This window comes from Thunnus thynnus, chromosome 22 (assembly GCF_963924715.1).
Source record: "Thunnus thynnus chromosome 22, fThuThy2.1, whole genome shotgun sequence".
NCBI lineage: Eukaryota > Metazoa > Chordata > Actinopteri > Scombriformes > Scombridae > Thunnus > Thunnus thynnus.
In genome coordinates, this window is record NC_089538.1 from 20,073,998 (window position 1) to 20,093,454 (window position 19,457).

A 19,457-nucleotide genomic window follows, 5' to 3' on the forward strand; every position below is an offset into this window, starting at 1 on the left:
CTGTTGCCATGGCAACCGTACAGGTGTTAAAGCAGGTCAATTGAATGCTGGTCGGCACACTGCCAGTGACCAACAGCCACGTGTGTGTGTGTGTGTGTGTCTGCGGTTGCATCCACTGGTTTGTCCATTCATCAACAACAGTGTGTGTGTGTGTCGCCTACTGATGACTGTTTGCCGCATGGCGGGCGTGTCACATGTCACCAAAATGTGCACTAATTGCTGAGCGGTCTGACGTGTGTGAAGGGTGTGTCTCAAGTGACAACTGTGTGAGTCAACATCTCAAAATAATTAATAATTTGCTTCACTGGTTCGTAGACAAACCTTTTCTTTTATGAATTAATGTCGCCATAATGGCAAATTTTGGCAAATTTATATAAAATAGCTCATATTTCACGTCATATTCTCACATATGTTGCAGTAAAGTCGTGCACGGGCCTAAAACCGGCACCTGAACCCGGCCTGTACCTGCACTTTTCAGACCTGATCCAATAGAGATCCATCACATCACATATATAGAGCGTTAAACCTTCCAACAGCTCATTAGCAATGGGATTAGTGGGAATACACACACTGCAGTCAAGTTAATAACATGTCTTACTGGTTAGTAGATGAACATGTGACTGGTAAACTCTCTAAAAGTCTGTCTCAGCTGAATTCATCAAACCATCCAAACAGTTATAATCAAAAACAGAACTTTGTACGGACGCCATCGCAGCGCTGCTCTCTAACAGTTGTGGAGGCAGGTTGGAGGTTTTTTTTTTTTTTATCTGTTGTCACAATGAGGTCATGTTTCCATAAAGCTTTCCCAGAATCATCTGGGATTTTAAGAAGTTCCCCCCTTTGGCAAGTTTTTTTTTTTTTTTTGTGCCTTATTTCATCCATGACTGACTGACTGACTGCGAGCTCGCCAGGTTGATGCTAATGCGTTTGGCTGCACTCTGTTGATCTTCCTGCTTCACAGCGAGCAGGAAGACGCGCACCGATGCAGACGATCGGCAGAGAGTCAGCGACAGAAAGAAAAAGGAAATCATTTTCTTATTAAATTACATTTTAAAAAAATACTACAAGTTCTCCCCGAGACCTTCTTATCTCCTATAAAATGCATATTTTGTGGTATTAAGAGCTGTTATTAGCTGTTATCTTCCTTCCTGCTCATCAGAGTTAATGGTGTGTTGCTACAACAGAGCAGAGAACAATTAAGAGCAGATGATGCCTTAAAATTAAACTGGAGTAGTCAACTACACAGTATGATCTAAACTGTGAGAACACTTTTGTTGCAAAAAATTAATGTCACCTCATTGCCCTTTAAAAAAAAACACTGTTTTTCTCTTTATTTGGCATTTTAATATCACGGTGGAGAATAAGAGACTCGTGCACGACAGAAAACTGAGAGAAATGTGAAAAAACATTCATATTATCAAGGTTCTTCAGCTGCTATTTGAGGCTATTAAAAGCCAGGACTTATTGTGAAGATTATGACCGGAGAGGATTTGCTTTAAACATTTACTAAGAGCAATGAAACCGCTCTAAACCTTCATAAACTCATCGTTTCAAAGCCAGTGTCTGTAACATAAAAGGTCACAAGTTCAAAGCTGCCGGCCGGCGGTCTTCTTACTTATTTGAATCCATGAATTCAAACTCTTAATGCATAATGACGCTGAACCAGCACACTGGCTCATTCACTGGGAAAAAAGCTGTTTGGAGATGAGTGTGTGTGTGTGAGAAAAAAATAGAAATCCGAGAAAAATCAATCGTCACGAGTGACACAGTAAAGCTTGGAGGGTTTACATATTGGCTAAACATCAATAACAACGTCTATTACTGCTAACTGCAAACAAATGTTGGCTAATTTTCAATAAATACCTTCAAAACTCCATAATCGCCCATTTCCTCTCTTTGTTTTAGCTTCCACAGCTCAGAGTAGCTGTAATCATATTATTGTAACCTGAAAATATGTATTATTATTTTCCTTTAGTTGCATAGCAACACCCTCTTGTGCCTGCAGTGAAACATCTACAGTGTCTCAAAGGTCTCTTAAATGCTTGTGACCAGGTGAGACATTTTTTAACCTTAATTTATCCCAGGAAGACTTCTTCTCCTCCCGGACTGTTAAATCCAGTTTCATAGGAGCCTTTTTAGTGCAGCCGCAGTCTTAATGGTGACTGAGTAGCTTCTCGGCCGCTGTCAAGGAGTTTAGTGCTTTGCTGAGAGGAACCTCAGCTGTTGTATTTAAAGGTGGAGAGAGCATTAATCATTCTCTCTCTCTCTTTCTCTGTGGTGGAGATCTGCGAACTCAGCGCCCTCACACGCTCCCCGGCCGACTTCTACAACACTTAGGCTGCCCTGACTCTCGGATATCAGATATTAATAACATCTGTCATTGACTTTCTTGCCTTAATTCTTCTCTTTGTCTGCTGTTTCTCCTGTGCAGGACGGAGGACATTTCTGTTGCGTTGGCTCTTTCTGTTGTGTCTTGATTACTCGCAGAGACGCTCACACTAATCTTATTGATTTCAGTAATGTTTTCCCGACTTTAATTAGATTGTAAATTCGGTGTCTGTGTATTATTCAGCTCTTTGTTTCCTGTTTTTTTCTTTTCAGTAATTTCAAAATGTTCATTTTCTTCCAAATTTGAAAACTACAAAACACTTTTTTTTCTGATGTGAAAGCAATGTCAAGGTTGAAGACGCTTTCATATTTGGGATGATTATGTTTTAAAATTGAAAAATGTATCAACCGTAGCGCTCCCTATAAACAAAGCTACACACACACACACACACACACACACACCAAGTATACATGTATAAACACACAATGTGCGAATGCTGTTGGTCACTTGTCACCTCCAGCCTTTTCAGGAAGTAACTGTTGAGGAGAGGAAGGAAAGGATTCGGGCTGCACCGACAATATACGAGCACATGACGGAGGAGGAGAGGAAAGGGAGCAGAAAAATGTGAACGTGTTGTAGATGCTGTTGCATTTACTGTTTCAATACTGCGTTGCTGAACAGGATCACGGTGCTACAGAGTCCCCAAAAAGGTCACGATTGCAGCATTTTCTTCTGGACAATTATTGATCCATATTTGTGGAGGAAACTCGAGCTCTGACAGTAGCTATAGACACTAAATGTGATAGATAGATAGACCATAATCCCTGTAGGCAACACAAAGCAAATGAAATATAAACCTTATTATAAGAGAAGTTAAAAGAAAGTTTTAAAAAAGTCCCCACTATGACCAAAAAATTGGAATTTGGTAACATAACTGTTGCTCTCAAATGACACACTAGAATGAATTACATCCAATATAATAGAAAAATGTTCTAGGATTGATTCCAGACTCAAATATTTCAAAGTAAAAGTTCATTCCTGGTCATGAAAGTACACTAGTTTGACCTAAAAATATAAGCTGTTTTTCAAAACTAATATAATATGCTGTATGCTGCAATTATGGTGCATCAGCCAACATAATCGCTGGCTGGATTATGTATGAAGGCGATGCTTATATCGAAAGAATTAAGTGCTGAGTTCAGTGTGTATGTGGTCGGGTTTAGGCAACAAATGGTTAAGGTTAGTGAAAGATTGTGGTTTTGGTCAAATGTTAATAAACAGGTTGTGCTTCAAGTCATGGTGGACTTTTTTGCTGCCAGTGTCTAAACATAACCTTAAAAAGTTTAATATTGCTGTTAGTTACTACTAGCAGATATTGTTCTGCAAGATCAGATATTTTTGTAGAAACAAAAGAACTTAACAAGATTTTCTCATTAATGCATAATTTAGACAGAAATTATGCACCAGCAGGTTGAAATGTTATGTTAATTTGTTGGCAAATACCTGCAAATGTCATTCCCATCAGCTGCAGCTGTAGTTTGGGTTTAGTACTAATTATTACAAACAGGGTAAACCCTGCACCTGCTAAACATCTGGATGTAAACATTGTCATTGTTAGCATGTAGACATTAGCATAAAATAGCTTAAAACACCACTGTGTGTAGGTACTAGGGGTGTGCCCGAATACAAATACATTATTCAGCAAAGCAGTTTCATACAAATATTTCAAAAATGATTTTTTTCAGGAAGAAAAACAAACCATCGCTATGTCAGTGTCTCTCCTCTGCTCCGCTGTGACGTCTATCAGTAGGTCTCAGTGAGGGGAGTCACATCCGCCTGCTACATGACGCATATTTCCTGATTTGGACATCACTCCCGGAGTTGGGAATGTTCTCCAGAGATAAAGCTGAACTACTGACACACGCTTCATGAACACTTATTGTAACACTTTAATTCTCTAAAATTAAAAGCGTAATAAAAGCCTCTTTCCACTTTTATACGAATACAAATACAAATAATTTTGCTGCCTCAACAAATACAGATACAAATACAAATACTGGGCTCTCTGCACATCCCTAGTAGGTACAGTACAGTCTTACTAATTATTATCAACACAGTAAACCCTGCACCTGCTGAACATCTGGATGTAAACATTGTCATTGTTAGCATGTTGACATTAGCATAAAATAGCTTAAAACACCACTGTGTGTAGGTACAGTAAATTCTCATAAATACTTCTGCAGCATTTCTGTAAACACAGCATCCATTCACTAAGCAGACATATATGAATGAATTCACGCTGCTTTTCTTGAACCAATATCACAATTTTCCATCTTGTTGGACAATAAATGTTATAGTTACAGCACACAAACATGAGAAGAAGCTTTCTTTGTTTTCACTGTTTCAGTAGCTTCATATTGTTTCACCAGCATTTGATCGGCGTTTCCACCGCCGGCGCTATCAAATACGTTAATTAACAATTAACAGATAAAATAACATTTTCTCATTTTGTTGACTGAAAACATAATTGCACTTTAGTCGTATGTAAACATTATTTTCAGGAGATGGTGTTGAGCAAAACCTCAGGATTACATTACATCTGATTACATCCACATTTTCATATTTGCACATGGCAACTACAGTATAGTGAAAGTTAGGGAGGAATCATTAAAAAAGGCAACATAAACTGAAATGAACTAAGCTGCATGAAACTTTTCAACTTTTCTACTTACTCCAAAGGACAAACCGCTGCCTGCTTTGGCGCTGAACATTCATATTGGACATAAATCGTGCAGAAATCTGCAGAATCATCCGATATGAAGGTAATTAGAGCTGAGCTGCTGATCTATCGCCAACACATGGATGATTTTTACTGTCTTTTCACTCTCATCATCACTTAGCGAGTGCATTTACCACCTGGCTGATCTCTTAAAAAACTTTACAGATTCCTTAAAGGTGTGAAGCCGGAGAGGAGAGAGGAGAGAAAGGAAGAAGGAGGAGGTGGAGGGGAAGTGTTGGGAAGGAAGAGGAAGAGAGAGAAAAACACACTATCAGTTTCCTCCCTTTCTCTCCTCTCACACCATGTGAGAAAATATGACTTCCCTGCACAGTCTCTCTCTCTTTTTCTCTCTTTCTTTCTTCTCTCTCTCTCTCCTTCCATATCTTCCCCCCCCTCTCTCTCTCATTCTTGCCCGCTGACACGCTCACAGCCCCAGCCTCCGACTGAATGAGTCACTGGGTTTACCTCAGTCGGCAGCTGGCCTCTCCTCCTCTTCTTCTCCTCCTCCTCCTCCTCCTCCTCCTCTTTTCCCCTCTCCACTTCTTCTCTTCTTACATGTGTGTGTGTGTGTGTGACAGTGAGAGTTCAGGAATACAGACATGGAGTTTTTCTGGGCCAGAACAGGTAAGAGACACTGGAAATATTTCATTTCTTGGGGGGGTTTTGTTGTTTTTTTTTGTTTTTTTTTGGCAATGAAGGAATCACGTGGAAGAGAATCAAGGAGTTGAGAGAAAGTTCGGAGCAGGGAGCCGAGTGGTACTGAAACTAGGAGGACGACTTTTTCCCACAACTCAGGAATGTTACACTTGACATTAGTGAGGGTAACATGACCGTGTTAGCCGTGTGTGTAGCATATGTTTATGTTTGCATCGTCTCTGCTTGTTAGCATGCAGCGTTTTGTTTGTGTTTTGAAGCTGTGGTTTTGGTGTTTTCTGGCATTTTTGAGGCAAATTTGGAGACAAAACTTTGCTTTTGAACGTCAAGAACTTGCAGGAGCGTTACACAGTAGCTGATGTGTGTGAGTTTGAGGTTTGATGTGCAGCTTTTCACAGTTTTGACAGGCAGGAGCATCGTATTAACTGGTGGTTGTTGTTTGAAAAGGAAAGCAGCTGAAAATCTTCTTAACTTCTTCTAAAGGAGAAAATACTGTATTAGATCACTTTTGTTTCCCCTGAAGTTTAAAGTTGGTTATTCTACACTGTTTGACAGGATCTTGCATGTATTTTGAATCAACTTGTTCCTAAATTGAAGGAAAAATATCGATAGGTTGCATCATTCAGGAGTTGCATCAAATGGAAATATGATTATTATCTTGTGCATCATTTTACACACGTTTCTCCAAGTTTCAGTCTGAGGTATTCGGAAACTTTGGAAATCTTCTCTCCACTTGACTTCAGACTTACATAAGAGAGAGACAAGACTAGTGTGTGTCCGTGTGTGTGTGTGTGTGTGTGTGTGTGTGTGTGTGTGTGTGTGTGTGTGTGTGTGTGTGTGTGTGCTGGTGTGTTTGTGTCTCATCACCTCTGAAAGGCTCTTTGTACGTCCAGAAGCCCAAACTTTTTTTTTGCGCTTTGTCCGTCTTTTTCACCCCAGAAAAAGTCTTTGCACGTGTCTGTTAAGGAGCCGCGAGGTCAGCTGAGGTCATGGCACACACACACACACACACACACACATGCACACATGCACATTGGTTGGACTGTGTTGCTGAGCGTGCATTTTGGATCTTGGCTTGGTCACAGTGCGGTTTAGTGCTTGGCTACAATGGTTTCCAATAGAGCAATTATTATAATATCCAATACACACACACACACACACACACACACACACACACACACACAGCTGAGGCTTTGCTTTCCGCAATTTTACACTCTAGTATGGAAAAATGATGCAAGGCATGAACACACACAGTCACATGCTAGTAACACACATACATACAGTATTTCACATGCTTATAGATCATGCTCAGTAGCATGATAGCACACATACACACACACACACACACACACACACATATACACACATGCTTCTCTCATTATCTCATTCTCTCTCTCTTTGTCTCTCTCCCTCCGCTGCCCAATTTAATGTGAAAATGAAAGGGAATGAAATCAAGTCTCATCGAATTTTTATGCTGATGAGTTGCTAAATGCGGCGCCTCGATTGTCAGATCGGCACGGCTGCGACACGTGATGGATGGAGTGATGAGTGAGCCTGAGGAGTGAGACGGGCGAGGGGGGCCTCGGGGGGGAGGAGGTGAAGAAGAGGAGGAAGAGGGAAAGGAGAGAGGAGTGAGAAGCAGTTTGCAATGATGTTGCTTTAAAGCTGGGGTAGGTAGAGTTCTGAGAAAGGCAAAAAAAAAAAATCAATAACAAGAAGAAAACAAACAAAACAAACGCTCCTCCTGCAGCTTAACCCTCCTCTCCTCTCTGTCCTGAGCCCCTCCCTGCAGCCGAGCATCAACGTCGGACTCACATCTTCCTCTCGAGGCGCAACAACCTTTAGTAAACACTAACACAGGTCCGCCTCTCACCTGTTTGAAGCCCGCCACAAAACTAATGAGTATCCCGTCTCCCTGCTTGAATTCGAGTGATATCGCGCTTCGCTTCTGGGAGCCGAGTTCACCTCCATTGAAAGTCTCTCTCTCTCGCTCTCTGGCGTTGTTGATAAGATTATGTGCCGCTCGGTTTCAACCCGCGCTATAAGCAACAGTCCGACGATCGCACGTTGCTTTTTCATTCTGCTTTCCGTTGATGTTCCTTCTCTCCTTTCTGTAATTCATGCACATCCGTCGGTTTGGAGGCCGCTGCTCGCCTGGCCTCCAAAATTTCTGTGTCATGTGCTCTGAGTGAAGCAGGTAGGTAGCTGGTCCAACAAATGAAATGACTTATTACAGACCTGCCGGAGCCACAGATGCTGCACTTTTTCCTTTTTTATTATCAGAGCATTTGATTTATCGATTGCTGTCGGGATGTCCAGAGAAATTCAACAAATATAACAAAAAATGCTTATAAAATACATCACTTATCCTAGCTTTAATGTTTGGCCAGAGGTCAGTCTCACAGTGGATGTTTTTGGCATATTGTTGTCTTGTATACAGTCTGAGCAATACTGATGGTTGACTTTACTTCAGATGATTGTAGGTGAGGCCACAGGGATGCAGATGCAAAGTTTTATTAATGGGGGATCAAATGTCCTTTATAACATCTGGATTTTATAAGATAACGTAGCTCGAGAAGAAAACTCACCTCAACTTAGTTAGTTTTGGTGTCTTTGTTGCACCGCGGCGTGTTTAGAAGTAGTTTTTCACATATTTCCTGTATTGTTTAGAGTTGTTTTGTCAAGTTTGTTTACAAGCATATAATATACGTGGTTTATTCATGATCAGTTATACTTTGTGGCTATAATTTAAAGGTTTTAATCACATGTACAGTCCGCAGCAGTCGTCTTTATTTTGTATCCGACGTCTCTGAACAGTCTAATATTAGCAGAAGCATTCCTTCAGCCGCTTCACAGACTTCGTGGGAAAGTGACATTGAGCAGCAAGGATAACTATTTTTACCATCTATGCATTAGTTATGCATTTATATAAATTCACAAGTATATTTCATACTGGAGAGACGTGAGCTGCTTCGGCAAAAAAAAAACAGTCAAGAAAAGAGTGTGTGTGTCAGCAGAGAGTGAGATGCTTATCAAATAGATGTCCGATGCATGAGATCTAAAATACATACTGTATTATTAAAGAAACTAAGGAAGCATTTTTTCTCTATTAATATAAATGACATTTCCATCCTTTAAGAAGCTTTTTGGTGTATTTGTTGTTTATATAATTTAGATCAGAACCAAAGAAACAACAATTCTCATTGAAAGCACATCAGAACAGCATGTAACCTGCAATTCAGCCATATGTTAACTATAAATAGCTTCAAAAATAGCGTCAAAATGTTACATTTCTATATTTATAATAGATTGAAAATGTGCTTAAAGCTCACACATCCGGATGTTTTCACTCTGACTGCGTGCACCATCCTTTTCGTCTTGTTGCACCTGATAAGGCGGGACAAACTACACTGTTATCAGCTTTTTAAAATATTTAATCTCTTTTTTTTTTTTTTTAAATTACACTGTTATCAGTGTTATTTGAGTCTCAGCAGCTCCACCCAACTTCAGCTTGACTAGAGTGACTGTAAACTCTTGTGTGCGTCGTTAAATAGTATCATAGTGAAACGTGCGCTGGTGTGAAAGCAGGTTTGAGGACACTGGTTTAACCTCATTCTGTCATGTTTGCGTTACTTTCAAGCTGTTGAGTATGGCAGCAACATCAAGGTTGTATTTTGTGAATGAAGCTTCTACAAGTTTTTTTTTGTGTGCAGAGGTCACAGACATTCGTTAGACGTTTTACCCAACTGTGAATATGAGCAGGGAGGAGGGAAAATCTACAATGCTGCTTTTGTTTTTAGTTCGAACAAACTACAGCGACGTTTCTCCGCTGCAGAGTGAAGCAAAGAAGATGGAGAGCAGAGTAGAGGACGAGTCAGAGAGAAGGACGAAGCCTTAGTTTGAGGTTAGAGGACGAACAATAGAAAGACAGAGCAGGTGATTTGTTCAGAGGTAACGAGGTGGACGGCTCGGCAGGTGCAATAAATTTCCCGTCGCAGGTAGAAAAAGTCAGAGCAGCTGCAGATCCGTCCTCCTCTTTCTCCCTCCGACCAACACACGAGCCTGATATTTATACATTCCTGATCATTTGCCTGTAATGTTTACATACTGGACTGTGTGTGAGCTGAACTGTGCGCTGGTGAATCTAAATTAAATGAGTGTGTAAACGATGTCTTTGACCTGCGTGTGACTTTCCCTCGAGGATTTTGGCTCCATATAAGCTAGTGTGCATACATGTGTGAGAGCGACTGTGTGTGTATGTTTGTTTGTTTTTTTTCTTGCTCAAACCAAGCACATCATTCATTTTGTCATTAATAAACCAGTAGATAAATATCAGGACACAGTGCATGTTTGTTAATGTGCATGCATGAATATAAATGTACAGAAAATTAAAGGAGTAGTTTGACATTTAATGCCAAGAGTTAGAAAAATCTGCACGTAGTATGAAGCTAGGAGGTGGTTAGCTTAGCTTAGCATAAAGACTGGAGCCAGGAGGAAACAGTTAGCCTTATTGTGCCCTGTAAAAACAACAAGCTTACGTTATTACATTTCTGTTTGTGTAGGGATTAAAGAAATGTGATTTAACATGTTAATTAGCTTAAGAGGTGTTTGTTTTTAAACATTGGAGAGAGCCAAGCTAGCTGTCCCTGCTACATCCAGTTTTTAAGCTAAGCTAGGCTAAACAACTCATTGCTATAACTCTGTACTTAAAGGGAAATTCTGGTTTATTTCAACCTGATAAATGTGGCTATATGTGGCTCCATGGGTCATGCTAATTTGCTCCGGATGTGCAGTTAGCCATAAAGGCTGCTAAAGGTTGCTAATTTTTGTGTTGGTTTGACTCGAAGACAAACATTTCAAATGATTCATGTAAAAATTGTGTTTATTTGGGAAGATGTAGGAGACTTGAACAGCTTGCCCTGATATACAGTATGTTGTTTTGTGTGAGTTCTTGTTTCCCCTCATTTTTTTGTAATGGAGTTAGTGAGAGCAAAGTTAGCATCACCCGTAGAGCCACTACGGCCACATTTATAAATACATCAAGTTCAAATAAACCAGAATTTCCCTTTAACGCACAGACATGAGAGTGATGTCAATCTTCTCATGTAACTGTCACATTATTCCTTTGACATAAACTGTATAAATGAGCTAATTGTTTACTTCCATAAAAGTAAAGAAGGCTGTAACTGAAATGATTAATTGATTAATAGAAAATTCATCAACTGCAAGATTAATAATTGATTAATCATTTCAGCAAAAGTGCCAAATATTCTCTGGTGTCAGCTTCTCAAATGTGAAAATTTGCATTTTTTTGTCGTTGTAAATGAAATGTCTTGATATATATTATATCTTAAATTGTATTTTAGATATATCATTATATTTATTGTATCTTTAGAGGACAAGTTAGTGACTTTTACTTGTAAATAAATGTGTTTTGCTGTCAGTTTCACTGTAAATCAGTAAATCAACTCACAGCTTGACGGACCATTTGCTGTTCTGCATACTTGATGTGTAGGATCTTTCTTTAGAAAAATCTTCTGCCAAAGCAGACGTGATGCATATTTAATGGTTTCAGGTTGTTAAAAATGAGAGCTGCTGAGTCGCTTCACATTTATGTCATATCAACTAAGTCAAATTTATTCCTAAAGTGGCTTTAATGAAATTGTTCTGTTGCACGTTGAGCGTTTTTTTGTTTTTTTTCGTCTGTGCTGTTTGCGTTTATTAGAGCTGTCTGTCCAGTGGACAGGATGGGAACAGGAAATAGATGGAGTGCTGTTTCCTTTCAGATTCTCCTCTGAGACAATGGCTCCTGGAAGTAATCTTACCGAGACAACGAAGCTCCCTAGAGCCTCTGTGTGTGTGTGTGTGTGTGTGTGTGTGCTGGCCGATGGTGTAATGGGAGGTGGTCTGTGCAGCATCAACCGACTGAGAAGACCAGGCGCACACATACAATGACACAGTGTGGGAATAATCCTGAACGAGAAGAAAACACATTCTTTACGAACAGTGTGGTGGATGGGAGCGCGGTGGGAGCTGGTATCAGTCACTGGGTGCCAGTGGGGTTTGTAGTTTTCTTGTCAGACAAGGTTAACTTCGTCAAAGCAGCCTGGAACTACAGGAAGCGGTGCCAAAACAAATCTGAGGGCCTGGCAGCCGGTGATAAGATGCCTCTGGGGATTGTAGTCCGTACTGACAGATGAGGCCAACTGTCAAAGTGGGCCAGACAGGAAGTGCAGCCATTCAATGCTCTTGATCTGGAGCTCCAGTAGAAACAATATAATAATTCATTTATTTGGCAACTACAGTAAAGTTGGAGAGTAAATCTTGACTGTGTGACATCAGTGTATGGTATACAGAGGATTTGTTTTGCTGAAACAAAATAAAACAGCATGTAAACAGGACATGAGACAGAAAGTAGACTGCATGCCATAACTGGGAGAAAGTTATACCATAAATAGATTTCCTTAATCAGTCTTCAAAGTACTGAAAGCTGCATTAATCGATTTTCTTTTGCCGCTGTGAACACAACTCTGACATCTTGTCACCATATAAAGTTAATATGTTGAACATGTAGCTGCATATTTAGCATTCGGAGTTGTGTTTCTATGTATGAAATATTCACACTCCAACAACTCCTGAAGGGAATATCCGACTCTAAAGTCTCCTCTATGCTCATCAGCGATGGGAAAATAGCGTACAGTGGTGGATTTATATCAGTCGTTTTCTGGAAATGACGCCGATCAGAGTGGCGAGACTGAACAAAAACAGTAATGTCACAGGCTGTAAAACTTTAAAAAATGAGCTAAAAGATGCTTAAACGCTCCGTAGAACTGAGGGAAACCGCTATGAGCAACCTCTTCATATTACACATAGTGATTTGATCCATTGTCAGACATAAAACATAAAGATTAGAGCAGCTCTCAAGGCTCTGAAAGTTGGATTTTTGAAGGAACATCCTGATTTGCTTTCACCTATCAGCTGTCTCATAAAAGCCAACAAAAATATTAATGATTCTACTATTAAACGTGTAATTTTCTAACAGATTACCATCAAAAATAGCTCACACAACACCTTGTTTTGCTGCATTTTTCCTATCAGCGTAATGATTAATTAATCCTTTGTGTGTTTGCACATCTGTTATCCAGCTATAAACAATGTGAAAAAAAAAAAACAACTGCATCTCTGACGTGACGGAAGGTTTATTAAAACCTAAAAGTCAGACTAAACACACACAAAAAAAGAGCCAACAGTGTAAACACTCCCACCATTGTTCTGTAAAAGAACAAACTGTAGTTGTAATAACACCTTGAAGTGTCAGACAAAAAAAAAACAAAAAAAAAGATGCTAAAAACGTGATGTATTGTGCAAATTAAAGGGAGCCGGATTACAGTTTTTCTGCATAACAGGAGGCAAAAAAAAAGCAAAACAGCGACGTCTCTTCCTGTTATGTTAAAGCGGTGCGACTAGTCCTCTGTGCCAGCGGTTGCAGTTTGCAGCATGAAATATTGAAAGCATCACAAGTGTTGTTCAGCATAAAATGTTAAAGCGACATCGTGTATTGTCATGTTAGCGAGACAAAGACAAAGACGTAATGTATGACTGTCCGACGCGTAAAGTGTTTCCCCTGTTTCCTGTTTTTTTAAATTTTTTTTTATCTTGTAGCGTTTAGAGAGAAACGTTCTCGGCTTGCATCTGCCGAACTTGATATAATTTTCTGTCTTTTTAAAGTTTTATGTGAAGAACTCGCGGCTTGAATCGGTGCAGATGTTTCCGCTTGGATGGGATTTGACAGCTGTTTTGTGTGTGTGTGTGTGTGTGTGTGCGTGTACGGTACACCTTGAACCATCTGTGTCCCAGTGTATACAGCGGCAGGGCATGTGTAATCGCTACAGGGTCAGTGTGTGTGTGTGTGTGTGTAGGTGTGTGTGTGTGTGAGGTAAAAGTGATAAAGGAAGATTGATGAACTACAGCAGGACGAGTGTGCGATGACCTCCGCTGATGGGGTCAAAAGGTCATGGAGATATTTTTTTTTGTTTGTTTTGGCGGAGGAAATACTGGGTGTGTGTGTGTCTGTGTGCGTGTGTGTGTGTGTGTGTGGGGATGTGGATGTGAGGGATGGTTGCAGAGACGAGCCGCTGACCTTGAAAGGCCTGTGACATCACTTCCTGTCCGTTTTGCCGCAGTCTTTTCCTCTGAGGCGAGAGACGGGACACAGATACATAAACTCTCCCTCTGTTTTCTCATGTAGCCACACACACAAACACACACACACACACACACACACACACACACGCCTATACGCACACACGCACACACACAAACTCCCTGACCTCTGGCACAAGCTGCTGAGTCAGTCAGCTCTGTGATATCTGCAGTTTGTGCGTGTTATCAATCACTTTGATAAATAATCAGAGTGTGTGCAGTGTCTGAATTTACAGTTGCAGTCAGTAAAGTGACACACAGTCCATCACAACGGTTCAGAAATGACTTAGCGGAGTGTTTTAAAGTTACAGCTTGAGCGAGAACTCACTCCGATGAACTCAAAGGTCAGCAGATACAGTAGCTCCGCTGTTTTCTGTTTTCACCATTAACTCCAACATGAATTTTTTATATCAGGAGGTTTTAGGGCGAAAGAGCCGTAAGTAACATTTTGTGCAAAAGTGTTAAAAAAAAACAAACATTTGCAATCATAACTATTGGAAAACCTGGATCTGGATTACCTTTGGGGTGAAAATGGTGCAAAAGTAAGTAAACACTGGAATGTCACATATAAGACGTTTTAAGGCAAAGCTAGTTTATTTGTATAGCACATTTCAACAACAAGGCAATTCAAAGTACTTTACATGGAGCATAAAAGGCATTAAAACAGAATATAAACGCAACACAAGTAAAAAAGACATATAAAAACAATTAAAAAATGTTAAATTTGGAAATAAAAAGAAGCTAAAAAGGGAATAAGACAAGATAAAACAAGAGAATAAAAGTAACGGTGCAGCGTAATATATTAACCGTTAATGTGGTTTTCAGCTGCGATTTAAAAGAACTGAGAGTCGCAGCAGATCTACAGTTTTCTGGCAGTTTGTTCCAGATATGTGGAGCATAAAAACTGACCATGTTTAGTTTTTACTCTGGGGACAGAAAGCAGACCTGATCCCAGACCACCTGACGAGCTTTTAAGGAAATTTGGTTAATAAAGAGTAACAAAAAGTGAAAAAGTTGGACATTTTACAGCTAAATTATAAACTTTACTATCAGAGATGATGTATATATAAGAAGACTTGGCGTATTTAAACAATATATATGCAGGTTGGTCATAGTTTCCAGCAAATTTCCCGCCAAATGTAACCCTGAAGAGTAACAAGTGTAATCTAGAGGCTGCTTGTCTTATTAATTAGCCTCATTTGTTTGTTAATCATACCTCAGTACGAACGTGTCAGCAGCACCTGTTAAACAGTTTAGATGCCGGTAAATCTCAAAGTGAGTCAGGAGGAAGGAGGTGGGCAGGCTGTTGCTGACCTGGTTTTGACTTAAATGATGAGAGATTATCACTGAAGGAGAGTTTTAAGGGGGGATCTGGAGGGATTTTTTGTAGTTCGGAGACGAGTACAAATTAAGATAAAGCTCATATTTGGGTCAGGAAGAGCTCAAATAACACAGTCGGATGCTCGTACACAGCCAGCGGTGCGGCTGCAGAAGATGAATGACATCAAAGATTTGGGATCCTACTTTTTTTTAGGGGGGAGAAAAAAAAAAAAAAAAAAAAAGCTTGTAATTTGAAAGGTTCGACTGTCAGAAACGATCCTCTTTGATGATCTTACAGCTGATTGCGGCTCAGCGGTATTTTTTTTAATGAATATGACTCATTCTTTGGCAGTGGTTTGGTGGATTATTAGGTATTCTATGCCATATCAGCAAATGTAACCAATCTGGATTTGTTTACTATAATAGACTGTAGGAATATTTTTGCATACTGTATATGAGAACACACACATCAGCCTGCTTTGCATTTATATAGTTGTATTTCTTAGTCTCGGGAGCAGCAGAGTGAGACCGTGTGTGAAATGTCTTAAGGGAATAATAGTTGTTGAGGATATCTGATGGTTTAATCTGCGACTTCTTCATTCATTCATAGTCTTATATTGTATTAGCAGCTTTTTGTTTTTGCTGACACAGGTAAAGAAATAATATATTAAAAGTGTTTTATTAACAGATTTCCACTTTACAGATTTGTTTTTCCAATATCAGCATTTTATTTGTTGTGCTTCATCATTATTGTGAACGCTACTGGGGATGTGACAACTTTAAACCATACTGCTGTATATAAAGATGGATGTAGCGAGGTGTGACGTCACGGTTTGGAGCCAGGCTCTTCCATATAAGGAGTGTTGTCTTTCATGCTCTGGAAAAAACCGTATTAACAGAGTGATAATTTCCAAAATGGCCACCAGCAGACTTATTAGAAAGCCTGAATTTAGTGATTGAGACCATAATGACTCGTTTTCCTTATTGACTTAGTATTTCTAGAGAGAAGTTGAAGCTTTTTTTTAAATGGAGCCATCATCTAGCGACCGTCGATGGCGTTGCACTTTAAGGTATTTCCACACCGCTTGCAACAACAGAAGCCTCCTCAAAATGTAACTACACACCATATATGAGTCAAATCACACAAAACACATATTTGCAAACATGAACACAAGTAAAGCAGATGTGTAAACTGTGTGTGTGTGAATGAAGTGACTGAAATGCTTAGTCATTCATGTTTATGTGCACCTGTTTGCATGTGTGCATCAAGTGTGTATCTCGAGTGTGACTGCAGTTTCCTGCCAGCCTGATTCATCTGTATCCACGGCAACCGTGGCATAATAAAAGAGTGTTTTGAAAATAACGGTTATCAATTTCAAAAATACAGATATTTCCTCCATGTGGTGGTGCTTGGAGATGAAGCCACTGTGTGTGTGTGTGTGTGTGTGTTTCCACTTATTGTGAGTCATGTCAACTATCTCCTCGTCCCGACTAACCATCACAATCAAAGTGACGCAAATCTCTGCGTCAGTAATTAGCATAAAATTGGATCTTTGTTCTTGTTAGCAAACATGGCTGAACGCATCCAGCTCTTCAATTAGGCCCCGGACTGACTGACACACACACACACACACACACACACACACACACACACACAAACACAAGGAAAACACACACACACACACAGAAAACACACTTATTTAGCAGAGAAGATCCCATCAGTATGTGCGTTTAGTGCTATGTCTTTTCGGGATGATACGTTTGCATACACACATGAGGAAATATACAATAAATACACACACACACACACACATATATACATTATCCATACATACACACCCAAAAAATGGCCATTTGGCATGTCTACTGCTCCGTTTGTCCTCGGTTCAGTCGAGCTTATTTGCCATGGTGGCTGAGCCAGGTGGATTAGTCCTCTGATTACACACACACACACACACAAACACACATAAACACACACACACACCTCCTCATTAGACCCAATTCCATTACTCCACCCTCACACTTGTCCCCCATTTTGTGTGTGTGATGTGTGTGTGTGTGTGTGTGTGTAATGAAGGAGATGTGACAGAAGAAGAACGAGGGGAGACGACGGGAAAGCTCAGAGGAATATCTGACAAGAGAGAGACGGGGAGGGGAGAAATATGGAGGAAAGAATAGGGGAGAAGTGGAAAGGAGGAACTCGGTGTGATTTAGGGAATAAAGGATGAAATCGGGCGAGACGTGGAAAGAGAGAGAGAGAGAGGACAGGAGAAGGAAAGTGATTTAGAGAAAGAGAGAGGGAGGAGGACAGACGAGTGAAAGCGAGGGAGGGAGAGGATGAATTGTGGCTCGTGTCACTATAAATTACTTTCAAGGTCTAATCACTGCAGACAGCCCAGGTCTCACTGTAGAGCTGAGGAGTACACACCTTTTTAGCAAATATATGTGAGTGTGTGTGTGTGTGTGTATTGATTTAGGAGGTGAATTTGTGCGATTGCATTTGTCTTCGATTGCTTTAGATGCCAAAGACGCAGCTTTCTTTCCTTACAATAAACTGTCTGAAAAGGTTTATTGGGTTAAAAATGACATAAATTTGTTACATTCAAGGTAAACATTTCACATTTAAAGATATTGTGCTCTTTGCTTCAAACTGATGCAGCTGTAAGATTAGATTTGTGTTCACAGGTTTTTGTTTAATATTTAGTGGTGTTCTCCGTCAGGTATTACACACAGTAGCTTCACCATCTGTTTGGTCTAAATTCTGATGCACTATTCTTTTTTTAATAATAGCAAGGTGCTATTCTACATGTTCTTATTATCAACAAAGACCAAAACCGAGCAGGTGTTGCTCAATACTTTCAAACTGTGGCTCTTAGTCCGGAGGTCGCTGGTTCCTACTGAAGATGTAAATCTTTAATAAGGGGTCACAAGAATACAGTTTCATGTTTATAAAAGACTTGTTAATCTCATAAAACAGCTGGGCACTGTAGTGTTTAGGAAACATCGCTCAAACTGGAGTAAATACTGCATTTGTTAGGGACTATTTTCAGCTGCGGATTAATACATGTTTAATGGTCTAGTGAGTATTTGAGGGAGCAGGATGGTGTATATGGGAATGACCCAAAATAAACTACAGTGGTCGTGTTCAAGGTAATGAAAGAACATGTCAGCCAGTGCAACAGTGGCTCACTGATGTGTTTTTAATAGTTTTTGAACAATGGAGCATCAGAAGATTGATTATTTGTTAGTGTTCTTATTAATAGTGTGAGGACAGGGTGTAAATAGAATTGCAAATGTCATTAAAATGTAATAAATTAGCATTTCTAAAGCTATCCAGGTTATTCTTCAGAGAGTTTACAGCAGTAACTACAAGACTTAATGTTTCTGTGTGAATGTGCTGTTTAATATATCATTGAAAACATCTGATACTGATTCACAACTCTGTAAAATGTCTCCTTAAATGAGTGTGTATCAGAGTTAAAGTGTGTTTGCAGTTATTTGCTTCAGAAGTAAACAAACCTGCTAATATTAAAAAATGGTAAATGCACTGTACAGTACTGGTAGTGTCTTTATAAAATCATTAAAAAGTGAAAACATCCATATTAAATTACTCATACTTTCAGTGCATCATTCAGTCTTTACTGCAGTTTTACCTCTGATGCTTATTTGGTTAGATTTTGCAGAAAATGTTCATTTATTGTAGCTTGAAACACGAGTAGAATTCAAAAGACTTCAAATTGCTTCTTCACAGAAACTGAACACATGGATAATTGATGTGGTTTGTGGTTTTCTCGGTGTCATTATCTGTGTTTTACGCCTGTTTGTCCTGCAGGGGGCAACACTGAGCCGTGGAAAAGCTGCTGGCTGCTGCAGTCTGAACACGCTTACATGCAAACACACCCACATGCACACAAATCTTCTTACTGAATCAGATTTATCACATACGAACACATGCACACACACATATTTTCTTGCAATTTAACCACTTAAGACTGACTTGTTATGAGGGAACATTCACGCCTTGCGTCCAGACCCGTGGGCTACATTAATTAGCAGCCTTCATCCTGTTTGGCCGAATTCTCGTTAAAAACCTCAGACATCATCATCTGCCACAGCTGGGACTCCAAATCCTTACAAACACCCTCTTCTTAGATCTTTCACAGCATTGCACAA

The 19,457-nt window shown here is 39.8% G+C and overlaps 1 protein-coding gene across 2 annotated transcripts in view; it reads left to right on the forward strand.

Moving 5' to 3' along the window:
* The window catches only part of nhsl2 (NHS-like 2), a 161,506-nt gene that overhangs the window by 81,844 nt on the left and 60,205 nt on the right, over positions 1 to 19,457 (forward strand). Inside the window, exon 1 of one of the 2 annotated variants that reach the window (XM_067579882.1) lies at positions 5,448 to 5,732. The exons of the other annotated variant lie outside the window; for it this stretch is intronic. Coding sequence (XP_067435983.1) covers positions 5,708 to 5,732 — 25 coding nt within the window. The 5' untranslated portion in view covers positions 5,448 to 5,707. Of the gene's footprint in view, positions 1 to 5,447; positions 5,733 to 19,457 lie in introns of those variants that run through there. 2 annotated transcript variants of the gene reach the window in all.